At 44.0% G+C, this 24,865-nt stretch overlaps 1 protein-coding gene across 5 annotated transcripts; it reads left to right on the top strand.

The window, feature by feature from the left end:
- The first annotated feature begins 6,069 nt into the window (after positions 1–6,069).
- Positions 6,070–9,826, top strand: LOC125551657 (uncharacterized). Of its 5 annotated transcripts, none has more exons than XR_015600793.1 (6): positions 6,070–6,707; positions 7,229–7,636; positions 8,699–8,843; positions 9,078–9,212; positions 9,284–9,352; positions 9,457–9,826. XR_015600793.1 is itself a non-coding variant. In XM_087518159.1 (5 exons), exons 1-4 carry the CDS (start codon positions 6,647–6,649, stop codon positions 9,324–9,326), a joined length of 600 nt encoding a protein of 199 aa, XP_087374285.1. In that variant the 5' UTR covers positions 6,070–6,646; the 3' UTR covers positions 9,327–9,352; positions 9,457–9,826. The 5 variants fall into 5 exon arrangements, 1 of the variants encoding a protein (XP_087374285.1); XR_015600792.1 differs by having other exon boundaries at positions 8,947–9,212; XR_015600791.1 differs by lacking the exon at positions 8,699–8,843 and having other exon boundaries at positions 9,130–9,212.
- Positions 9,827–24,865: the final 15,039 nt, after the last annotated feature.

Here is a 24,865-nt window from a genome sequence, read left to right as displayed (position 1 = left end):
TGACATCATAATTGCTTTTTCTAATTAAATTGATCTCATAATTCCAAAACTGAATTAAAACTTTAAAAATTAATATAAGATAATCCGCAACTCGGATGAAAATACTTCATACATGAAAGTTGCTCAGAACGATGAGATGAATCCGAATACGTGGTCCGTTCGTCTGCCACACATCCCTAGCATAGCCAACAAGCAACCGTCCCCTTCAGTCCGTTTGTGTGAAAATGCCGAACACTAGGGATACTTTCCCGGATGTTTTCCCCCTTCGCCAATACCACGTAGGACTGTGTTAGGTCACCCCGAGCTCTGCATATTGCCATGTTATGCTTTGTGATGCTTTGATTCTTCTGTTATTTATTGTGTTCCCCCTCCGTTACTTCTTTCCAGTAGACCCCAAGACCGCTGTCGGTACCCCTGTGATCGAGTACATCAACGACGACCCCTCCTTGCCAGAGCAATCAGGCAAGGCCCCCTTTGTTCATCCCAATATCGCTTACTCTTTCCCTCTACTGCTTGCATTAGAGTAGTGTAGCTGTTACTGCTTTCGGATGAACCTATTCTGCTGCATAGCCTATCCTTGTTACTTCTATAGTTACCTTTACGTGCAATCCTAAATGCTTAGTATAGGATGTTAGAGTTTTATCATCAGTGGCCTTACAGTCTTGTCCGTCCCCATGCTATACTACTAGGTCGTGATCACTTCGGGAGGTGATCACAGGTACATATACTATATACATTTACATTACCTATGTTACTGTTCGGAGATGGGGGCTGAAGGGGCAGGTGGTTCCATCCAGGTAGTGATGGGCCTGGGTTCTTGAAGGCCCCCGACTGTTACTTTGTGGTGGAGCGACAGGGCAGGTTGTGACCACCTAGGAGACAGGTGGGCCTGATCCCTGGTCGGCATCCACGGATACTCCAAATAACATGCATAACGAGATCTAGATATTTGACCTGAGTCTAGCCACTGGCCTATACGCACTAACCACCACACGGGAACAATTATGGGCACTCGACGACGTGGTATCAACCGAAGCCTCCTAGACATCAGCGACTGAGCGGCGCGTGTCGGGTTGGACCGCATAAGCAACTTCCTTTGTAATGGAGGTTGCTAGGTCTGCTCACCGGCTGCGTTCGCAATGTGCAGGTGTGCAATGGGCGATGGGCCCAGACCCCTGCGCGCTTAGGATTTAGACCGGCGTGCTGACCTCTCTCGGGTGCCTAGGTAGGGCTGCAATGTGTTGATCTTCCAAGGCCGCGCATGACCCAGGAAAGTGTGTCCAGCCAGAGGGATCGAGCATGTTGGGTAATATGGTGCACCCCTGCAGGGAAGTTTATCTATTCGAATAGCCGCGTCACTCGGTAATAGGACGACCCGGAGTTGTATTCTGACCTTATGACAACTATAACTGGATACTTAATAAAACACACCTCTTACAAGTTCCAGAGACAACGCGGTGATCGCTTTCCTACAGGGCGACGAGGGGAGGATCACCGGGTAGGATTATGCTACATGTTGTTACTTGGTGAACTTACTAGCCACTCTCTTCTACATGCTTCAAGATGGAGGCTGCCAGAAGCGTAGTCTTCGTTAGGACTAGCTATCCCCCTATTATTCTGGAATTCTGTAGTTCAATCCATAGATACTAGCCATTTCATTGATACCGTTGCATATGTAGTATAGATCCTTGCTTGCAAGTTCTTTGGATGAGTACTCACGGTTGCTTTGCTCCCTCTTTTCCCCCTTTCCTTCTCTTCTCGGATTTCACAACCAGATGCTGGAGCCCAGGAGCCAGACGCCACCATCGACGATGACTCCTACTACACCGAGGGTACCTACTTCTATGTTCAGTCCGTGGATGACCAGGAGTAGTTAGGAGGATCCAAGGCAGGAGGCTTGTTCCTCTTCGATCTATATCTAGTTTTTGCTAGTCATCTTATGGCAACTTGTTTAACTTATGTCTGTACTCAGATATTTTTGCTTCCGCTGACTCTTGTGTATTTGAGCCCTCGAGGCTCGTGGCTTGTAATATAAAGCTTGTATTATTTTACTTTGTGTCTAGAGTTGTGTTGTGATGTCTTTTCATGACTCCTTGATCTTGATTGTACACATTTGTGTGTATGAGTATTGTACGGTCAAATCGGGGGCGCCACAAAGATAGAGAGAAAATGAAAGTCATTCCCTATGCCTCAGCCATAGGTTCTATTATGTATGCCATGTTGTGTTTTCCTAACCTGATGTGTGCCTTGCCATAAGTTTGGTAGGGAGGTACCAAAGTAATCCAGGAGAGGACCACTGGACAGCGGTCAAGAACATCCTGAAGTACCTGAAAAGGACCAAGGATATGTTTCTCGTTTATGGAAGTGAGGAAGAGCTCCTCATAAAAGGTTATGTCGATGCTAGCTTTAACACTGATCCGGGTGACCCTAGGTCATAAACCGGATATGCATTTATATTGATTGGCGGAGCTATGAGTTGGTGTAGTTCCAACCAGAGCGTCATGGCGGGATCTATGTGTGAAGCGGAGTACATAGCTGCTTTGGAAGCAACGCATGAAGGAGTCTGTATGAAGGAGCTCATATCTGACCTGGGTGTAATACATAGTGCGTCGGGTCCAATGAAAATCTTTTGTGACAACACTGGAGAAATTTCCTTAGTGATGGAATCCATGTTTCACAAGAGAACCAAACACATCAAGAAACGCTTCAACTCCATTCGTGAAAAGGTCAAGGATGGAGAGATAGAAATTTGCAAAGTACACACGGATCTGAATGTAGCAGTCCCGATGACTAAACCTCTTCCACGGGCAAAACATGATGAACAACAAGACTCCATGGGTGTTAGATTCATTACTATGTAATCTATATTATTGACTCTAGTGCAAGTGTGAGACTGATGGAAATACGCCCTAGAGGCAATAATAAATTTGTTATTATTATATTTCCTTATTCATGATGAAAGGTTTATTATTCATGCTAGAATTGTATTGATTGGAAACTTAAATACATGTGTGGATACATAAACAAATACCGTGTCCCTAGTGAGCCTCTACTAGACTAGCTCATTGATCAAAGATGGTTAAGGTTTTCTAACCATGGACATGTGTTGCCACTTGATAACGGGATCACATCATTAGGAGAATGATGTGATGGACTAGACCCATATGTAGCTTAGCAAATGATCGTTCAGTTTATTGCTAGTACTTTCTTAATGTCAATACATATTCCTTCGACCATGAGATCTTGCAACTCCCGGATACCGAAGGAATACCTTCTGTGCTGTCAAACATCACAACATAACTAGGTGGTCATAAAGATGCTCTACAGGTATCTCTGAAGGTGTCTGTTGAGTTGGCATGGATCGAGATTATGATTTTTCACTCCGTGTATCGGAGAGGTATCTCTGGGCCCTCTCGGCAATACACATCACAAGAAGCTTGCAAGCACAGTGAATAAGGAGTTAGTTATGAGATGATGTATTACAAAACGAGTAAAGAGACTTGTCGGTAACGAGACTGAACTAGGTATGAAGATGCCGACGATCGAATCTCGGGCAAGTAGCATACCGACAGACAAAGGGAATTACGTATGTTGTCATAAGGTTCGACCAATAAAGATCTTCGTAGAATATGTACGAACTAATATGGGCATCCAGGTCCCGCTATTGGTTATTGACCGGAGAGGCGTCTCGGTCATGTCTACATCATTCTTGAACCCGTAGGGTCCGCACGCTTAACGTTCATTGATGATATAGTACTATATGAGTTATGTGACTTTGTGACTGAATGTTGTTTGGAGTCCCGTATGAGATCATGGACAAGATGAGGAGCTCTGGAATGGTCTGGAGGTAAATATTGATATATATGACAATGCTATTTGGTCACCAGAAAGGTTTCAGAATGTACACGCTAATCATCCGATCACCGGAAGGGGTTCCGGGAAGCCCCGAGAGGTTAATGGGCCATATGGGCCAAACGAGGGGAGCACACCAGCCGACAAGAGGCTGGCGTGCCCCTCCTCCAGCCGTAGGCCTTTGGGAGAAAAGGAAGGGGTGGGAGTCGGCCTCCCCCTACCTTCCTTCTCCTCCCCTTTCCTCCCCCCCCCCGTTTGCAAACAAGGAAGGGGGGCGTAGGGAAGGCGCCCAAGGGGGCTGACCGGCCACCTTGGGGCACACCCTGGCTGCCTCCCCTCCCCCCACCTATGTGTGTGTGTGTGTGTGTGTGTGTTTATATATATATATATATGAGATGGAGGGGGAGCCACACACCCACGACAATCCCTAAGCTGTGTGCAGTGCCCCTCTCCACAGTTTCATCCTCCGTCTAGTTTTTCCGCACTACACGGCGAAGCCCTACAGGAACAAGTTCACCACCACCATCACCACGCCGTCGTGCTGCCGAAACTCATCTACTACTTTGCCCGTCTTGCTGGATCAAGAAGGCGAGGACGTCATTGAGCTGAACGTGTGTTGAACGCGGAGGTGCCGTACATTAGGTACTTGATCGGTTGGATCGTGAAGGTGTTCGACTACATCAACTGCCTTGATAAATGCTTCTGCTTAACGGTCGACGATGGTACGTAGACACACTCTTCACTCTCATAGATATGCATCTCCATGGATAGATCTTGCATGTGCGTAGAATTTTTTTGTTTTCCATGCAACGTTCCCCAACAGATCCCGCTACGACGCTTTGCTTGGAACTGCACCAACTAATCGCTCCACCATTTAGAATATATGCGTATCTGGTCTGAGACTTTGAGTCATCCAGATCTATGTCAAAGCTAGCATCGACGTAACCCTTTACGATGAGCTCTTCGTTACCTCCATAAACAAGAAACATGCCCTTAGCCCTCTTTAGGTACTTAAGGATATTTTGACCGCTTTCCAGTGATCTACTCCTGGATCACTCTGGTATATACCTGCTGATGTCTACTACACAACTAGTTTTTTTGTAGACTTGTGTTGGGCCTCTAGGTATAGAGTTTTGTAGGACAGTAGCAAATTTCCCTCAAGTGGATGACCTAAGATTTATTAATCCGTGGGAGGCATAGGAAAAAGATGGTCTCTCTCAAACAACCCTACAATCAAATACAAGAAATCTCTTGTATCCCCAACACACCCAATACAATGGTAAATTGTATAGGTGCACTAGTTCGGCGAAGAGATGGTTATACAAGTGTAGTAATGATATTAGATATTGATTTTTGTAATAGTAACAATAAAAATCAGCAAGGTAGCAAGTAAGAAAAGTGAGCACAAACGGTATTGCAATGCTTAGAAACTAGCTCTAGGGTCCGTACTTTCGCTAGTGCAATCTCTCAACAATGATGATCATATAACCATCCCTCAACGTGCGATGAAGAATCACTCCAAAGTTCTTATCTAGCAGAGAACATAAGACAAAATTGTTTGTAGGTTACGAAACCAGCTCAAAGTTATCCTTTCTGATCGGTCTATCTAAGAGTTCATACTAAAATAACACCATATGATATACATCAACCAACTCTAATGTCACCTGTATACTCCAATGTCATCACGAGTATCCATGAGTTGATTATACGATATGCATAAAACAATTTCAGATTCATAATACTCAATCCTATACAAAGAACCTCAAAGAGTACCCCAATATTTCTACCGGAGAAACGAGGACAAAAACGTACATCAACCCCTATGCATAGATTACCCCAATGTCACCTCGGGAATCCGTGAGTTGAGTGCCAAAACATATATCAAGTGAATCAGTATGATACCCCATTGTCACCATGGGTATTCATAGCAAGACATACATCAAGTGCTCTTAAATCCATAAAAGTATTCAATCCGATAACAACGAAATATCAAAGGGAAAACTCAATTCATCACAACAAGATAGAGGAAGAAACACCATATGATCCAACTATATTAACAAAGCTCGCAGTACATTAAGATCGTGCCAAATCAAGAACACAAGAGAGATATTAAACACATAGCTACTGGTACAAACCCTCAGCCCCGAGGGTGAACTACTCCCTGCTCATCATGGTGGCCGCCAGGATAATAAAGATGGCCTCCAGATGATAGAAAACAGAAAAATGCACGCCCTCACCCCCGTGAGCCCACGCCCGTCACTCCCCACGAACGCCGCCTCCCTCTCTCCTACATCGGCGCCGCCCTTACCTCGCGCCGGCAGCCGCTCTCCCTCGCGCGCCGACCTCCTCCACCCCCACGCTCAGGACGCCTTCCTTCCTGCGCTCCGGTCGCCTTTCTCCTCGCGCGCCGGCCTCCTCCCTACCCCGCGCTCCGTCTGCGTTTCTTCCCGCGCTCCGGCCATCTTCCTCCCCGCGCTCCGGCCATCTTCCTCCCCGCACTCCGGCCGCCGCCTTCCTCCCTGCGCTCCGGCCTCCTTCCTCCCCGCAATCCGTCCGCCTCCCTCCCCGCGCTCCGTCCACCTTCCTCCCCGAGATCCGTCCGCCTTCTCCCCTGAGATCCCACGGCCGTACCGCCGCCGGCCAACCCCTCCATCTGTAAGTAAGGGCACTGGGCCGCCCTCCACACCGGGGTGGCCCTGCTAGCCATCAGCGGGGGAAGCGGAGTGGCTGCCATGGCGGGGGTGGAGACGAGTTCGTCCTGGGCGTGCGCATCCTCGGGAAGTCCATCTGCAATATGGGCACCTCGCCGAGACCTCATAGTGCTCGTCCCAGACTACTCTCCGAAGCCACTCAAGGTATGCGTGCACATCTGCACTTCAGTCGACAAAAATCAGCAGAATTGGTACTATGAACTTCTGTGCTGGTCGGTCTTATGTGTTACTTTAATGTTGGACTGAGGAATTTGGCATTAAAATGAAATCATATACAAGCTGAAACATAGAGCTCGCAGCTTCTGTTTGTAGTTTGAACTTAGGCTCGTCTCTCTCTGTCTGTCGTACTCCAATCGTTCTTTGCCATGATGTTGAATCAAGTAACTATGGGTGCATTGCAGCAGTAATGTTTATTTGGTGCATAAAGCTCACCAAAGAAAACCCATCTCTATTAGTTAGCATTTTGGAAGTGCGTGCTTTGGCAATTAACTGCTGAGTGCATCTATCTTTCCCCTGCAATATTTATAGTGTGGTGTAGTCAGTATGCTGAAGATGAAGTTTCTTGTCGAACTTTTCCAGTTAATATACATGGTACTTGGTCATATATTTCACATGTACTTACATCATTGTTAAGCATCTTTCCATCTAAACTTCCATTCCTACAGGTGAAGAATACACAGGAGGATCTGCCCCAGCAAACCACATGTCGCCGGAGGCGCTCTGCCTCTCCTATGCACCCCCTGCTTCTATCTCCACCGCCGCCCTCCCTTACCCCTCTGCAGTTCTTGGCACCACGGTTGTTGCCCCGCACTGGATAGATGCGCCGCTGTCGCTCTGTCGCCGCATACAGAGAGTTCAACGCCGCAACCCCCGTCTGCTCAATCTCACCGCCATGGGCGTGCCCCACTCCAACTCCCTCGCCTGTGCTTCCATGGCGAAACAGTGCAACCTGCAGGAGGAATCGTGGGGGGTCGAGGACGTCCAGCTCGGCAATCCAACTCGGCATGATTCACGTCATCGTTGGCCCCATGTTCGCTGGCAAGACCACCGCGCTTCTCCGCCGGCACCGACAGGTACTCACCCCCGTCCCGTCTCTTACTTACTGCTTCATGTTGTGTTGCTAAAAATAAAAAACAAGCAAGTTCAAATTGAAAAATAATGAGAAGCTAGATGTTTAAAAAAATCAGAAGTTATTTTAGTGAATCTCTATTGAAAATTAGCTCACGTTTTAGTGAATCAGAAGTGGTTTGTACTTTTTTACTTGATGCGTGTTCTTGAGCAGTTCAAAACATGTGCTTGTTCCGTGGTTTGCTATAACACTTGTTAGATTGCTCTAAAAGAAGTCATGTATTCGTGAATTTTCTACTGGTGTAGCAGCCCTGTATGTATTTTATCATCAGTTCATAAAGAAAAGCTGAAAACAGTGCAGTGTGCGTGTTAAAAAAATAATTCAGTTTCATATTGTATGGTAGTTTTCACTTCATAGAAAATTTCTAACAGTTCGGCCAAAATAAAGTTTGCATAGTTCATACTCAAGAGGCGGTAATGTTCAATGACAGAAAAACATCAGTTCAAATATATATGCAGAAGGTTGAGAGCCAAAAAAAACTGATTTTTTTATGTGTTTAATTTTTCACCTGTAAGATAGAAATTTTTCTCTCTTGTCTATCTTGGTTCTCTGGAAAATTGGGCTGGGAGTCGACAAGCCGGGCAAAATATGTTGCTACTTCTACAGTATCAAAGATGATGAGATTCTAGTCTTGCTCGTCGAGGACCCAATCACAGGGCAGTCTATCGGTGCTGCAATGCATTAGGAAAAGTTCAAGTTTCCTATTAGATTTAGTTCTATTGGAAAAGGGTCGCCCTCACCGCGCTTATCCCCGTCGCCGGAGGGCCGACGTGCAAGGGTTGGGCCACAGCCGACACTTCCGGTCGTGCCCTACCACCGCTCAATCTTCTCGCCTAACCCCCTTCCTCCCCGATCTTCTATTGATGTACCCCAACTACCACTGGAGCTTCGGGGAGCACTCCTCCGTCCAAGTTGAGCATTGGGCGCCGTCCGAGTAGAGCACTGCACCCCATCCAAGTCCCCATCTAATGTTGAACGTTCAATTTTGTCATGTTGAATAATATAGCGTTGAGCACCCTACAATTTTTTTTCGCTTGAGAGCTGAGCAAACAGTGGAGCCTGCTGGAGGAGTCACGGGGTCGAGGACCTCCTGCTCAACAATACAACTTCTTGTTTTGTGGCCGGACGCTCAAGATATGTATGTGGTCCCAGTAAGTACATGAGTATTAATTTTAGCAAGTTTGGTTGCTTCTGAAAACTGAAAAATGTCAGCTTGTGCTGATGCATTCCAAAAATGTGTTGTGTGTTTTCAAGAAAAAACATTTGTCAGGTTTTTGGTGGCCAAGTATTATTGATATGGAGATGAATAACTATGCGGATGCGCTCCTGTTGTTTTTCTCAAAAAAAAGATGCCATGTTTACACATCCATATTTAATTTTGGAAGGTTCACACATCCATATTAGAGAGATTCATCGGACATAATTTTGTAAGGTCAGAAAAAGCAATTGCTCAGTACATCACAGCAGCTCTTCGATGCAAAAAGGATGGCTCTTCTCAAGTCAGCAGCTAGCCAAACTGGGTAAGTTTTCAGAAATTCATTCTAGTGTCAAACGTTGGTGAGATTCTGATTAAGACTTTTATCCATTCCAGCAACTTCTGGGTAGCTCAGTCAAATATGGCAGTTGTGCAGTAAACAGTTTCAGTTGAGAAATCAGCAAGGTGTAATGCATACTGTCTGATATAACTCATTTCACTTCACGATTTCTTCACCTGTTTGTTGTTTCCTAATTATCCTAATTCCTAAATGTTCTACTCAACTTCAGCGCCATGCTCAGTCCAACCGCGTGGCTTCGGGGTGGCCGAGTTCGTCGTGACCATCAGTTCGGAGACCTGCGTCACTGCACGTGTCGCTACCATGGCCCCCTGTGTCACTACGTGCTCCGTCAACAACCTCCTGCACAAGGAAAGGCAACAGGAGTAGAGGCGTCTGAGATGCTCTGTTCTAGCGAGGTGGCTGATTATGTTTGTTAGTTTGTAATACTTCGGCCGCGGTGTACTTATGTATCTTTTTCTGGCTGGAGCACGACCAGAGCTTATGTCAGTATGAATTTTGATTGTGATGGTACCACAAACTCTATAAAAACTCCAGCAATCCAATCCATTTTTACTGGTACTTACCTTTTATAAAATTCACATGGATTGTGCCCCTATTACCAAATGTGGTACAAAAATGAACTGTGCCCACCATTTTATTTTAGTTCAACAGTTTGTAATACTTAAAAAAGAGGAGGTAAAAGTGAACCATTCGGTTTTGTATTATAAAAAGTGTTAATGCGAGAAAGTTCAAAAACATCTTGTTTAATAAGTTCTGCTTGTTTTGTGTATAGTATTTATTGAGCTAAAAATGGTATGGTTCATACATTTTTGTCGATCTCATTGTAATCGTCCTTGTTTTTGTGAGTTTCCTGATGCAACTTTTGTGGTCAGTCCAGATGGGAGAGGGTGATCTGTCCAAAGTGTAATTCTATGACGTTGACGTTCAAGTTCTATGACTGATCCGTACAAACAAAAATGATGGTCCTTTCTATAAATAAAAATGGTTTAATTAAAAATATTGATTAGTACAAGTTAAAAATGGTGGTCCGTTCAGAATAAAAGAAATGACATAAATTCAAATTGTAAAAGTTCAAGCAAAAAAGAAACCCCATGTAATTCAAATGGTAAAAGTACAAGTCGCAAAATAAGAGAAGTCCAGAACATCGTTGTAAAAAAATGTTTAGTTCAAAAAAGAATAAAAAACATTTTCTTTTTGAAAAAATATCATTCAGCCCGATGATACAAACCATGCAAGTACAGGGGCGATGATACAGTAAGTCGTTGAAAACTTACGTGCGAAAATATTACCCAAAAACATAGCAAAGTCTAGTTAGTGAAAACACGCTTAGTACAAACCCATGCAAACATCAGTACAAGTACTCTTTTTTCAGAACAATTCAAAATTACTCTACAAAAAATAGCTCAGTACAAACATACACATATATCAGTACAAGTACTCTGTTTTTCAGACGAGAAAACAGCAGGATCCGTCTTGCCGTATTCAAAATTACTCTTAAATGATTGCGAATTTGAGAAAATGTTCAACATCACTAAGTTTCACATTTTTGGTAGCTTTCCAATGATATATTATTTGCCCCATTTCAATAAACTTTTTAACAAAATCACGTTCAAAACCAACTTTAACCGTATTTGAATTTGTATTTGAACCGTAAGGAATTAGAAAAAACTTTCTATACGCAAAAGTTGCGCATTTTCCATAGCTTTCCAACGCCGTATCATTTGTGTCAAACCGACAAACTGTTTGCAAAAAACATCGAAAATACGTTTCGCCCAGAATTTCACCATTTTTTAAATTACTTTTAAATCATATAGAATTTGAAAAAAATAGTAGATATGTGGAAGATGCGGATTTTCACAAGCTTTCTAACGCCATCTCATTTGCTCAATTCCGACATACCGTTTAAAAATTATGTCCAAAATACGATTCGTATTTTCGGTTTTGAAAAAAATGGTTTTTTCAAAACTGCTCTTAAACCATAGTTTTTTTGCAAAAACAAATTATTTGATTGTAATGTAGATGTCAAGAGTTTTCCAACGATATATTACACGCCCCGTTTTGACAAAAAAAATTGCAAAACAAATTGAACTAAAGAAGACGATTTTTAACAGAAACAAAAAGCATCAGTTCAACCGCTCAAATTTCATCAGTTCAACCGCTTGAATTCATCAGTTCAAGTAGGGTAACAGAATAATATTCTGTTACGCGAAACAGAATAGCCCAGATGTGTGTGTCTATATATTCTGTCACGCGAAGATGGGCCACGAGGGGGTACCAGGGTGAGCCTGCCCCACCCGGCGCGCCCTGGTGCCTAGTGGGGCCGTCGTGGCTCTTCTGGCCCTCCCATGAAGCTTCTAGTGCCTCTTTTTTTTAAAGAAATCGTCAAAAAGTTTTGCTGCATTTGGAGAACTTTGATTTCTACACAAAAAACACCACGGTAGTTCTGCTGAAAAGATCGTTAGTCCAGGTTAGTTCCATTTAAATCATATAAAATTGAACCCAAATCATATAAAATTGTTTTAAACATGGCATGAATACTTCATAAGTTATAGATATATTGGAGACGTGTCACCTGTTAGACTTATGGAGGGACACACATCAGGTCTGGTACACAGCATGGCATACACTATAGAGCCTTGGCTGAGGCATAGGGGAGGACCTTCATCACTACAAAAAAAATACACTTCCGTGATGATACGTGTTTGTCATAGTAGGACACGTTTTCGGTCATGCATGTACATCCATGACAATTTTATGACAGAATCAAGATAGTCATACATGTGTTGTCGTAGAAGTGTTCCATGACATTACGAAAATTATAATCACGGAAGTGTCCACTTCCATGACGATAAATGCCGCGTCATGGAAATGCTTTCGTCAAGGGTGACCGACACGTGGCATCCACCGTAACGGCTCGTTGTTAAGCTATCGGGTCCGGTTTTGGATCATATAACCCGCTAACAGCCAGGACCAATAAGGATTTTCCACGTGTAAAATTCTCATTGGCCGGAGGAAACACGTGTTGGATGACCATTGGAACAGATGTCATCCATTCATTGTATAGGAGGCGCCTATGATACGTCAACACATGGCACAGCCCAACACAGACCCATATAGGTTAAAAAGGCCAGCCCAGTCAAAGGACCGTAGTACTTACTCAGGTACTAGTGGGCCAGCCTAATAATTGCCTGTTTAATAAAGGCCCATTTATGGCCCAAAGCCAGATCTAGCACGTTAATTATTCGCCGAATATTTGGGCCGAATTACAGCCCAATGACTTTTGGCCTGTTAGAGGCCCGATGTAGACATGGGCCCATTTCAGCCCGGTGTGTCTTTCGGCCTGGGAATGACCCAACCTGCCCATGGGCCATATATGGTCCAACGCGACATCCAGCCCACTAACGGCCCGTGATAAAGGTGGCAACAGTTCAGCCCAATGTAACTTTGGGCCTGTTAAAGGCCTGTCGTATAATTCAGCTCGTTGATGCCTGTACTAAGCTTTCGGCCTGTTAAAGGCGCATGATATCAGCGGGCCAACTAAGGCCCGAGATATGTTTCGGCCTGGTAACGGCCCATCATATAATTGGGCCGAAAAAGGCCCGGTCTACATTTCAGCCTGCTAAAGGCCCGTCGACGACTAGTGAAAATTGAGGCCCAACATGCATTTCGGCCTGCTAAAGGCCCAACATGCAGAATATTCAGCCTGTTAATGGCCCAACGCTACATGGGACAAACTAAGCGCTGGGTCCACAAAAGGCCCAACTAAAATTTGGGCTGAATATAGGCCGGAGTAAGTCGTGGGCCTAGCGCAAAGTGTGAAGGCCTTAATGGCTATTAGGGCCCAAGAAAGATGCATGCCGGCCCAATTGTGGCCCGCTAAAAACCAGGCCCGTTAGAGGCAAAGGTTTCGGCCCGATCGACTTCATCAGTTTTTTTAGATAGCGAATGATGGCAGTAACTAGTAGGAATTAAGAACAAACCTGCTCTATACAATAAAGAAATTACGGCATAGTAACTTAGAATAAACCTACACTATACAATAAAGGATTTACGGTATATTACAAGCACTGGGCATCGAAGTTCACCACCAGTGATCATAAAGCGCAACGAAGAAGCATATTACAAAAACTGGGCACCATTGCAGCATAACAAAACAATACTAAACTGAGACCACTTCGAAGACAGTTCAAGAAAGGTTAGGCTTGCATGGGAACTGCTGCACAAGTTGCTGAGCAAGGCTGTGAGACCGGCCTAGCATGTTAGTCATAGCTTCCAGGTGTAGCTGTTTAGCAATGAGGTTCTCATTGGTGTTCTCCGCAATCTTTCTTAGAGATAGGACTTCAAGTCGAAGTTTAGTTGCAGAATGCCTTTCTGCTAGAACTTGGGACTGAAGAGGTTGAACTGATTCAGACAGCGAATTCTATGAGCTTGTCTGACTGCTAGTCTCAAGTAACTTGAACACTGCATCAAGACAAGACTTTGGGGTTGTCTCGCTATCTTCAAGATGTTTTGCCTTCTTTGTTGCAATATATGTTGGGTTTGTCTCACAGCCTTCAACAGACTTGTCCATGCCATTAGGCATATCACCCTGAAACAAGCAGAGAGATGACATGTTTTGCACGTGTATAAACAAATATGATAACTGTGCTTTCAATTCCATCCAATTTGAATTAGAAAATAAAGAGAAAGTTCAAACTATCAATTGCATAATTTGGCATTGTTCATAATGCGGGGAGCTTCCCCACACTACTGGATTACCATGTCAACATAACAAGCAAAGATGAAGGGCAAAGACAATCATTGTATCTATTTTCGTTAATGTGCATGGCACGTTGTTCATATCATCAGCCACATCAGTAAGATAAAACTGGATTATAGATCCACAAAAACAAGCATACATATAGTGAGTATTGAGTAATGTGCATGGTATGAATGAGGAATTTGGTTTTACAAGTAAAACTTGGAACTTACAGTTCTTGCGAACATGCATTTTGATAGAAACAGCAAACTAAACAGTAGTAAACAATAGGGAGTATGAGCAAATTAAGTAACAGTTGAGGATAAAGGCTTTAGAAGGACTGACTTACATTAATAGTTAACACCGGCTTTATAATGCCCTTCTCCATGTCAAGGGAAGGATAACTCAAGAATTTCAGCACAAAATCTTCTTCATAAGCATTGCCTGTACTCTACATTTTGTAGAGAGTAATTATAGATATGATAATACTAGAAGGAATAGAGGATAATGAAGATAAGATGGAGATTGATGCTACATAATCAACTACCAATCCCTGGAAGTACAAGCGTTACAGGACAAAATTTACTGACAAGAGCAATGGGCTACACTTCTGCACTGACATTGTCCGTGTATTCAACTTTTTGGTAAGATTAAATATAGATTTGATATTTTTTAGTAAATGGTGGGCGAGGGAGATAAGATGCAGAATGCTACAAAATGAACCAATCCCTCTTCCCATAATACAAGAGTGTTTTGAACACTGGTGTACTATACAAAACGTTCTTATATTATGGGACGGAGGGAGTAGCTGTTAATGTAAATACAGTGATAGACGACGTTCAGTCCTTACAAGAGGTCTGCAGAGCTAAACCTCTTCAAAATCATTGGGTTGATTCTAAATTTATGTAAGAGTCCATACGGATCTTATAATGTCCACCAAATGGATGATAACGAGGCTAACATGTGCAGTGATGCTACATAATCAAACAACTATGAAAGTAAGTATGGTAATACAGGGCAAGAGGTACTCACAAGAGAAATGCAGTGTGTAGTATAGTTGCAAGATTCTGTGGTCCCTTGAGAATGAATGTTCTTCTGATCACAGTTTTCATGCAAGTGAGACGTTAAGGCAAATGCAGAAATGTAGTTCAAATTGTGATGTGATATCATAGGCAGTACCTTACGCTCCAGACAAGACCAATGTGCAACAAGATTATTCTAGTCACTGTCTGATAAATGTAGCACCGGAGACATTACATGAATTTTGCTTAGAGGCTTGCCATCGAAGTGCGCTTGCCTCAGGTAGGAACGATACTTCATCAAAGAGTGCTTGAAAAGCGCAACCAACCCTTGCTCGTCTTGAGAATCCAGTTTGGTCCTCGCCTATTTAAAATAATGAAACCTTGTGTCTTCTGTCAGCAGAAACATATGCAGTAATTACCATCAATAACATTAGTACATTACTTACGTGTAAGTTGCAGAGGAAGATTGGAAATTGTTCTGTGTCTGCTGTATAATATTTCCATGAAGGAAAGATGCGCACAAAGTTCCTGACAACAATATAAGCTTCGTCTTCTAAACTGGGAAGAAATGGAACAGGGGTCCTATTTTCTCCAATTGGGGCTCTCTCTAGTTTGAAAAGGGATTTGGCAAGTGGATTTGGTGTACTCTTTGCTGGAATGGGGGTTTTGCGTCGTAGAGCTGGTGCTATGTCAACTGGCATCATCATATTGTTTGCTGCAGTTGGGGTTTGCTGAGTTGGGGCATCAGAAATGACCAGTATAGTAGGGCTAGAGTCTGCTAGAGTCAGGGTGTTTTGTGGGTCAGGTGATATTGCAACTACACCTAATGGGCTATTTGATTTATCAGGTGTCACTAGCTTTTCCAAATACTTTGCTCGTGCTCCTCCGCGATCAGCAATCTCCCCCTTGCTTTTGAACGTCTGATACACAAGAACAACATTCGAATGGATAAATATGGTATGATGACAGATGGAATATGTACTCAAAATGGATAGGTAGGGCATATTCACATACATGATGTGTAAACTAAGCTAATGGCAGTGCAATAAAGTAGAAGCAATTCAAAGCATCAGTTGCAAGATATGTGCGACCAATATAACCTTGGAAAGTTAGAGCAAGCACCTTGATGGGTGAATAAGATAGGGCATCTGCCTCTGACTCCTCCACTAGGGAGCTACATTGACTTAGGTCTCCCTCTAGCTCAGAATCACTGTTGGGATCATATTCTGAGCATGAATCTGTAGGTGGAGATCATTTGCATTGCATTGCATCCAGACTTGATTTCAGTCCCTTAATGCCAAGTTTGACAGCTATGGCATTGTTCCGCTTTATTCTTTTCATGCACGCAAGCTCATAATCATTATGATGATGTTCAGAATATGAGATTCATGAAAACATAAAAAGTAGTCAGATTATCTATGGAGTGCATTGCGGATTCAACTCGAAGAGTGTCTCCCTATAAACCCCTGCATATGCAAAGTTCACCCCAACTGTGCTGACCAAACCACACGGAAATACAAATCTCTTATGTCTCTATAACAGGCAGACAAACATTTCAAAACTGAAGTACGAACATTAGAATCATATCAAATTCGTATTTGAACAAATAAACTAAGGGATTATGAGTGGCATATTGTTTAGCTTCAAGGGTGGAGTGCTGGTAGTGCGACGCATAGCAAGTAGGCAGATTGTATTCCATGTAAAAGCTTGTAGTCTATGTAAAAGCTGGAAATGACACTTTCTTTCTATACAATGCAGAGTTCGTTGCCCACACATGATGGAAGAGATTGTACAGAGAAATACTATTCACTCATGTCTACGGTTCTAGTATTTTGAAACAAGGTGGTCCACCCGAAAATAATATTGACAACAAATATGACAAGGCAAGCATAGATGTACTAAATCAATCGTTTACTTGTGAGCTTACTAGGACAAGTATGCAGAATTGTAACTGCTGTAAGAGACCGTCCAAAATCTGAATCAAGAAGTTTTTCTAGCACTTATTGTTTGCACCTAATCGACGTGAATAATTGGATATCATATCGAATGAGTAAGAAAGACAAGTAAAATTGTCAACAAACATGGCCTGCAGTAGTAATCTGGGTCAATGTCACTACGACCAACAATCCAAAATGACTAGTGTCTGTTCCTAGGGCCAGAATTTTGAAACCCTGTGAACTTTACGGGTACTAAAGATTACTGAAATACATCTGAACCATTAACTGTAGGTAGCACTCAGCACACAACAAACCCTAATGACAGTCCTGCCTAATGAGTAATGAATCAATTAGAAAATGGGTGATGAGGAGTGGCTGCTGAGTGTTGAGGACGTATCTCAGGATAAATCCAGTTGGCTTAGTGGGTGCTGCACGCCTGAGCCCTGAACAGACTGGGAAGGTAGGCACAGTGGCACGCCCGGGCAGCGGTGACGCTGTTGGGCGAGCGGCTCCTGACCTCCTGTTAGTCCGGCGTCTCCTCCTAGAGTCATGCCGTCCGAGGACGGCAAGTCGCCGACAAGGCAGGTGGCTGGGGGCGAGTAGAAATCGAAAGCGCACAGCAGAACATAGGGGAATAAGGGCCTGGGCCGACCCAAAATCTCAGGGTGGCCCGCGGCCCACCGTGGGCACCCTGTAGAGATACACACCCAAGTGTTCTTATGCTAGCATTTTTTGAGCAAAAGAGGGTTTCCCCTCCGATTTCTATTAAAGAAACCACAACGGAACCAACATGATCAATTAAACCCTAAGCATGATCAAACCCTATTATGACCGTGTCATGGCAGATTTAAAGTTACGATCTATTTTCTGGTTGAGATCGAAAAGTTGAGGAGATATGAAGTACCACCTCTCTTGCGGCGTCGTGTAGGCATCGGGGGTGCAATGGCTGTCGGTGGCGTTGAAGCAGATCTGCGAGCGTAGATGGGTGCATCGGGGGATAAGTCCAATTGCGGTGGAAGAGAAGGTCGTGTGAGCGGCCCCGACAAAGAGGACGACGGCGCCGATGAGGCGAGAGGATGCGATGCAAGGCTCTTGGTCCGTCGTCGTGGATGAGAAACGTCCATCTCTAGGAGTGGACGACACGGTCTTGGTAGGCACTCCGGCATGGTGGAGGATAGTGGCTATGGATGGGGTGGAGGACGGCGGCGATGGATGGGGTGGCGGCCGAAGGAGGCTGGTGTGGGGATGGTGTTCTAGCGCAGATGTTTATGAATGGGAAAATGGAGGGAGAGGTACGAGGAACCATCATTTTTGGGACGCGCTAGTCTGAAATATGGGAAAGTTACGAACTTAGCCCCCGTTTAAAATTTGGACGTCCTGTCGGTTGGGGATAGGATGGTAATCTCGCATCTCACCAATATTTACCCAGAGCGATTTCTGGCGAGGAGATGGTGTTTTGGCACCCATGGTTGGCGCCCACGGTGTATGAACGGGGCACACAGGTAGAGCGGTTGTGTCACGTCTGAGTGAAGTTACAAACCTGCCCCTATTGAAAATATTTGCCTACATCAATTTCGGCCGAGGCGAGTTTGTTTTAGCGCCCACCGTGTATCAACGGGGAAATTGTAACATCCCAAATTTTCAATTTGGAATGTTATACATAGCTCATCATATGCATATCATATTTGCATCCCGTTTGCGATCCTAGAAATCCTAAGGAACTCAAGGACCCACAGAGAGAGTTGGGGATTTCACCATTTTCATATTTGATTTTTTCTCAAATTTGAAAAGGGGATCACTTTGGTTTTAATTTTTTTTCTCTCCAAAATATTTCCAATATAAAAGAGAGGAGATAAAAGGACTTCTCCAAAATAAAAGAAATATTGACGAAAAAATGTTAAAATCAAATAAACATTTTATTTGGGATTTTATTGCTATTTATTTGAATCAGAAAAATATGCATTTTTTAAAATTGCATCTTAGGCCAGAAAAATGTTCACCTTGTTCTAAATATTTTATTTAGACGGTGAAAATTGTTTTTGGCATTTTTAAATTTTTTTATTTAGGATTTTCTTCATCGGAATTATTAAAAAAAACGGTTCGCCCGACTTGGCCAACGGCCTAGCCGAGCCGGGCCAAGCCCAACCAGCGCCGCCGCCTCCCGCAGCCGTGCGAGCGCCAGACTCCCGCCGGAGTCTGGGTCGGCCTCGGCGTCCATGCCCCTCCAGCAAGCCATCCCCCCGAGGCCTTTATAAGCCACGCTGCCGTCGCCCCTATCCACCTCGTCCTGCCCCGCCGCCCGCAGCCTGCCACCAGTGCCGCCGCAGCCCGCCACCAGCGCCACCCCAGCCGCCACCCCATGCCGCCTGCCGCTGCCGCCGCCCGCGGGCCGCCACTGCCCCGCCGCCTCGCGTCAACTACGCCGCCTCGCCGGAGCCCCTGCCTCACCGGTATCCCGCCACCGCCGTTTAATCGGTATAAACCGATCCCGGTTCGTCGATTTTTAGTTCATTTTTTTAATTTTATAAGGATCGGTTTTGTCGGTTTAGATCTATTCCACGAACGTTCGTTTGTTTAGTTCTTATAACGAACGAATTCGTTCATTAGGCTCTGTTAGCGGACGTTTGTCTGATAGATTTTTTTTCTTTTTCTGTTTTATTTTTTGCCAGGGACCTATCCGCGAATACTTTTGTTGCAGATTAGCCCCTGATCTTCAAACCGTTGCAACTTTTCAACCGTTCGTCCAAATCCAGTGAAACCAACGCCAAAATCTTCATCTCGAAGTCATCTTTCCATTTAATCAACTTGAACATGGTTTTGACAATTTAAAATTTGGTTTCAAGAAGATTTGATTTCGAAGTTCTTTTGATCGTAGTTTCAGTTCTGTAGCTCCGATTCGATTGATGCTTGACTGCTTATGTATGCTATTATTTGTTTGCAATAGAATTTCCGGAGTGCGAAGCATGCTACTACGAGTCTCTAGGGTTTGTAGATCGTTAGCAAGGCAAGTAACAATTTGATCATACCTCTTTATCACCCAGTTTTTATGCATTAGTTTCAACCCTCAAACATTGCATGTGTAGGATCTCTTAACATGTGGGTATTGGGAAGTAGGTGATGAGGTAGAACCTATTGCCCTTTTACTATCAAACCCTGGGAGTTACTTCTACGTTATGCTTATACTGCTATGCTATGTTTGTAGACGTGGATTGGTTGAGTGTATCCATGATAGATGTGAGAGTTGTTAATTAACGGTTAACTTAAGGTGGCTACTTAAATACACATCTGGGTGGATTGGTTGCGGGCACCTGGAGAATCCATTGTTTTCCTAGGATATCCTAGAGTACCCGTATGATCATCCTATGGTTCACCACCCAGGCTCAGAGGGATCATAATATTATTCATGCTAGAAATTTCCGTGTGCCGCCACAAGCCATTATGGGCTTTGGCATAGTTGAGTATGTTGCGTGACCTCTTTCAGTGGTAGGCTAGCAGATGTAGGGGAAAGTAGGTGTAACTGTCTACCCAGAGTAAAGAGTTAATGCTTTTGAAAGACTGTGTCTCGGTCATACGTTTCTCAAACACCTTGTAGTGCGAGAAAACCAACGAAGGAGATCGAGTCTTATGGGGAAAAGTGTGCAAACCTCTGTAGAGTGTACAAGCTAATCATGGTTAGCCGTGTCCCTGGTTATGGACATCTTGAGTATCTGGTTCATGGATTATCATGTTGATCTCATCACTCTAAATTAATTTGTTGGGTTATTAATATTGCTTAATTGAGATTGAGTTGGAGGAACCTTCTCAATGTTTATCAACTACCATGATAGTTAAACAAAATATATTCCTTTGTTGTAGGGAAAAATTGGCTTTTCGCAAAAACATTATAACTGTAGAGCCTCCACCAGCCAAATATGCATATAGTTATAGCTGTTACCTGTTCATTGCTCTACAGTGTTATATTGCCAGCATATTCCATGTGCTGACTTGTTTCCGGGCTGCAACATATTATGTTGCAGACTTTTCAGATGAAGAGTAAGGTGCGCTAGGTCGTTGTTGTGCACTCAGCTATGCCGTTGGAGTTGATGGACTCACTTTATCTTCCAAGCCTTCCGCTGTTATCTTATTTAGATGGCCTTAAGCCATATTATTGTATTAAGTTCTCTCTTGAAACTATCAATTTAATAAGTGTGTGATTGCAACTCTGTTATAAATCCTTCGAAGTACTGTGTGTGTCAGCATTACCGATCCAGGGATGACACTTATGCACAGAGATTCGACCGTCTGAGGTCGGATCGCTACAAGATGGTATCAGAGCACACGCTGATTGTAGGACGCGACCACTAAGATAAGACATAGGACAGTCTTCTCTACTCATTTCTGACTCCTCTCCATTTTCCACTCTATAGATGGCAGACCCAAGAAACAAGTTTGCTCAACCGGATGAAGATACACCCTTTGGACGACACTTGAAGGAAGTCACTAGGTACCTGAACATCAGAATACCAAGCTTCATCGGGACCTACACCGCCACTTTACCAGAAGAGGAGCGTTGGATGATTCGAGTTCAAGTTCTAGGAAGGACATTCACTCCAGTTACTTAGCCCATAGAGTTTTTCTTTGATGCACCAACCTGGAGTCTAGGAAGGAGCATGACAGCTCACATCGCCATGGGACACATCGGCGAAGTTTATCACAAGGATCTTAAGGACACCATCTATCAGATATGTGGGCACCGAGATGAGCAATGGGAGATGATCAGCACTAAGAGGGTCATATCCATTGCAGCCTTCATCCAGGAGTTAAACCAGCACATTCGTCGCCAGGAGAACCAAATGTGCGCAAGCATGATAGATATGAAGAAGTTGATGACTACGGACATGGAGCTTGAAGTGGAACTCAAGTCTACACACGATGGATATGAGGAGGAAATCGCAATACTAGTAGAAAGAATGACGACTTGACGAGGAATCTAGGAGTATTCATGGGAGACCCCGCGCCAGGAGGAGATGACGACCATCCCGAGGACTACATCATCATGAACGACACCGACTCCGACCCCGAAAGTAGTGATGATGATTACGAAGACGAAGCTGGAGCGGATATCATGGAGTCTTCCACCGATCAAAATTTCTAGATGACCACCATATTAGTAGTAGTATTTCCCCCATGTATATTGTAGTAGTCCGAGTATTTCGTAACGGTAGCTAGATCGATTGTATGCCCATGTTTGAATTGAGTGGTGTGATATGATTGTGTTTGTCTCATGTGCATATGGGTAGTGCTTTCTCTTTAGACCTCATTTCTATTCTAATCTCTCCCCTCTAAACCCATCAGATGCCTCCGAGACGTGACCCCGGATTTGTCTTCCCACAGGAGCTCACTCAGTTGATCCAACAACAGAATGGCTTGATGCAGCTACTAGTCCAGAACGAAGCCAACAACAAGAACAATAACAACAACCCACCACCACCACCTCTAGTGGACAACCTAGCCCGTTTTCTGAGGTTGAATCCGCTAGTGTTTTCCAATAGCACAGAGCCGATTGTTGCTGATAATTGGCTACATAGGATTGGAAGGGAGTTGACCACCGCAGGTTGCACAGATGCGGAGAAGGTGTGCTTTGCCGCACATCAATTGGATGGACCCGCAGCCTCATGGTGGGAGAATTACACAGCTACTTTTCCCATAGCCAACGTCACTTGGGATCAGTTCCAGCAAGCATTCCGCACAGCCCATGTCTCTATGGGAGCAATGAATATGAAGAAGTGTGAGTTTCTCCACTTACGCCAGGGAAACAGTATTGTGGGGCAGTACGTGGATGAGTTTAGCAAGTTAGCCCGTTATGCCCCAGATGATGTGGCCACAGATGCCGCGAAGATGGAGAAGTTTATGGAATGACTGAATGATGAGATGAGTATGCAGTTGATGGTGGCAAAATTCACTAACTACCAGGAATTGGTAGACCGGGCCCTGATGATTGAAAACAAATAGCAGTAGATAGAGAGCCGCAAACGGAAGTATGAACAGGGGAAGTTCAATTCTGGAGCTCAGCAGAAGCCTCGCTTTACCCCTAACTCCGGAGGTTACATCCATAACCATGGAGGCCATACTCACAATGGAGGAAGTTCTCATAACCACAGTGGGCCTAAGAATGGAAATGGGAATGGAGGAAGCAGCAGCCAGAACCGTTCCAACCCAGCAACGCCCACCAAGAAGGATCTAAGTCACATTACTTGCTTCAAGTGCGGGAATACTGGACACTATGCCACCAAGTGTTCTGAAGCAAAGAATGGAAATGGAAATGGAAGCTCTGGGAAGAAGCCCAACCCATTCAACAGGGGACAAGTGAACCACGTTAACGTGGAGGAGGTTGAAGAGCAGCCAGATGCAGTAGGTAATTTTTTGGTTAAGTCATTTACTGCAATCGTTCTTTTTGATATTGGTGCATCACATTCATACATTTCAAGGGGATTTGTGGATAAGTATAAGTTGCCCACCAAAGTTCTTAGGACACCTATGTTAGTAAGCTCACCAGGAGCAGAGTTTATGGCAAGCCAATGATGTTTTCAGATGCCATTAACCATAGGTAGACATGTTTTCCCCTCAGACCTAGTAATTCTGGAGTCACAAGGATTGGATGTGATACTAGGCATGGATTGGCTATCGATGTATGGTGGAAACATCGATTGCGCCAGTAAGTCAATTATGCTCACCACCCCGGAGGGAAAAAGGATTAAGTATGTATCCATGCATGCGCCAAGGAGGACCCAAGTAAATTCCCTCTCAAGAGTTGTTCAGGACGAAGTACCTGTAGTGAAGGATTACCCAGATGTATTCCCAGAGGAACTACCAGGCATGCCGCCGGATCGAGACATTGAGTTTTTGATAGAGCTGTTGCCAGGCACCGGACCTATATCAAAGAGACCATACCGGATGCCCGCAAATGATCTGGAGGAGATTAAGAAGCAGATTAAGGAGTTATTGGAGAAACTTTACATTCAACAAAGTTTGTCACCATGGGGAGCCCCACTGCTCTTAGTTGAGAAGAAGGATGGATCCTTGAGAATGGTTGTTGATTATCGTGCATTGAATGAAGTGACGATCAAGAAAAAGTGCCCATTACCGATGATCAATGATTTGTTTGACCAGCTGTAAGGAGCTAAAGTATTTTCCAAGATCGACCTGCGGTCAGGATACCACCAGCTGAAGATCCGAGAAAAGGATATACCGAAGACAGCTTTCACCACTATGTACGGGCTATATGAGTACATGGTCATATCATTTGGATTTATTAATGCCCCTTCCTATTTCATGAGTACGATGAATAAGGTGTTCATGGAGTTCTTGGATAAGTTTGTTGTGGTGTTCATTGATGATATTTTGGTATACTCGAAGAATTAATAGGAACACAAGGAGCATTTGCGTTTAGTTCTCGAGAAGCTCAGGGAACATCAGTTATATGCCAAGTTCAGCAAATGTGAGTTTTTGTTGAAAGAAGTTCGATTTCTTGGACATGTTATATCAGGAGAGGGTATAGCAGTATACCCTACCAAGGTTCAGGTATTCACTGATCATCTAGCACCCACCTCAGTAGGGGAGATCCACAGTTTTCTTCGACTCGCGGGATACTACCGGAGATTCATTGAGAATTTCTCCAAGATTGTGAAACCTATGACGGAGTTGTTGAAGAAGGACACTAAGTTCAAATGAACAGATGAATGTGAGGCAAGTTTTCAGGAGTTGAAGAAACGTTTGGTTACAGCCCCAGTGCTGATTTTGCCAGATATACGCAAGGATTTCCATGTGTATTGTGATGCTTCTCGCTGAGGACTTGGAGGTGTATTTATGCAAGACGGAAGAGATGTTTCTTATGCCTCACGACAGCTTCGACCGCATGAATTGAATTATGCGACGCATGAT

This window comes from Triticum urartu, chromosome 4A, assembly GCF_056163025.1.
Source record: "Triticum urartu cultivar PI428250 chromosome 4A, HENAU_Tu73, whole genome shotgun sequence".
Taxonomy (NCBI): Eukaryota; Viridiplantae; Streptophyta; class Magnoliopsida; order Poales; family Poaceae; genus Triticum; species Triticum urartu.
This window is presented reverse-complemented; position numbering and strand designations above follow the sequence as displayed.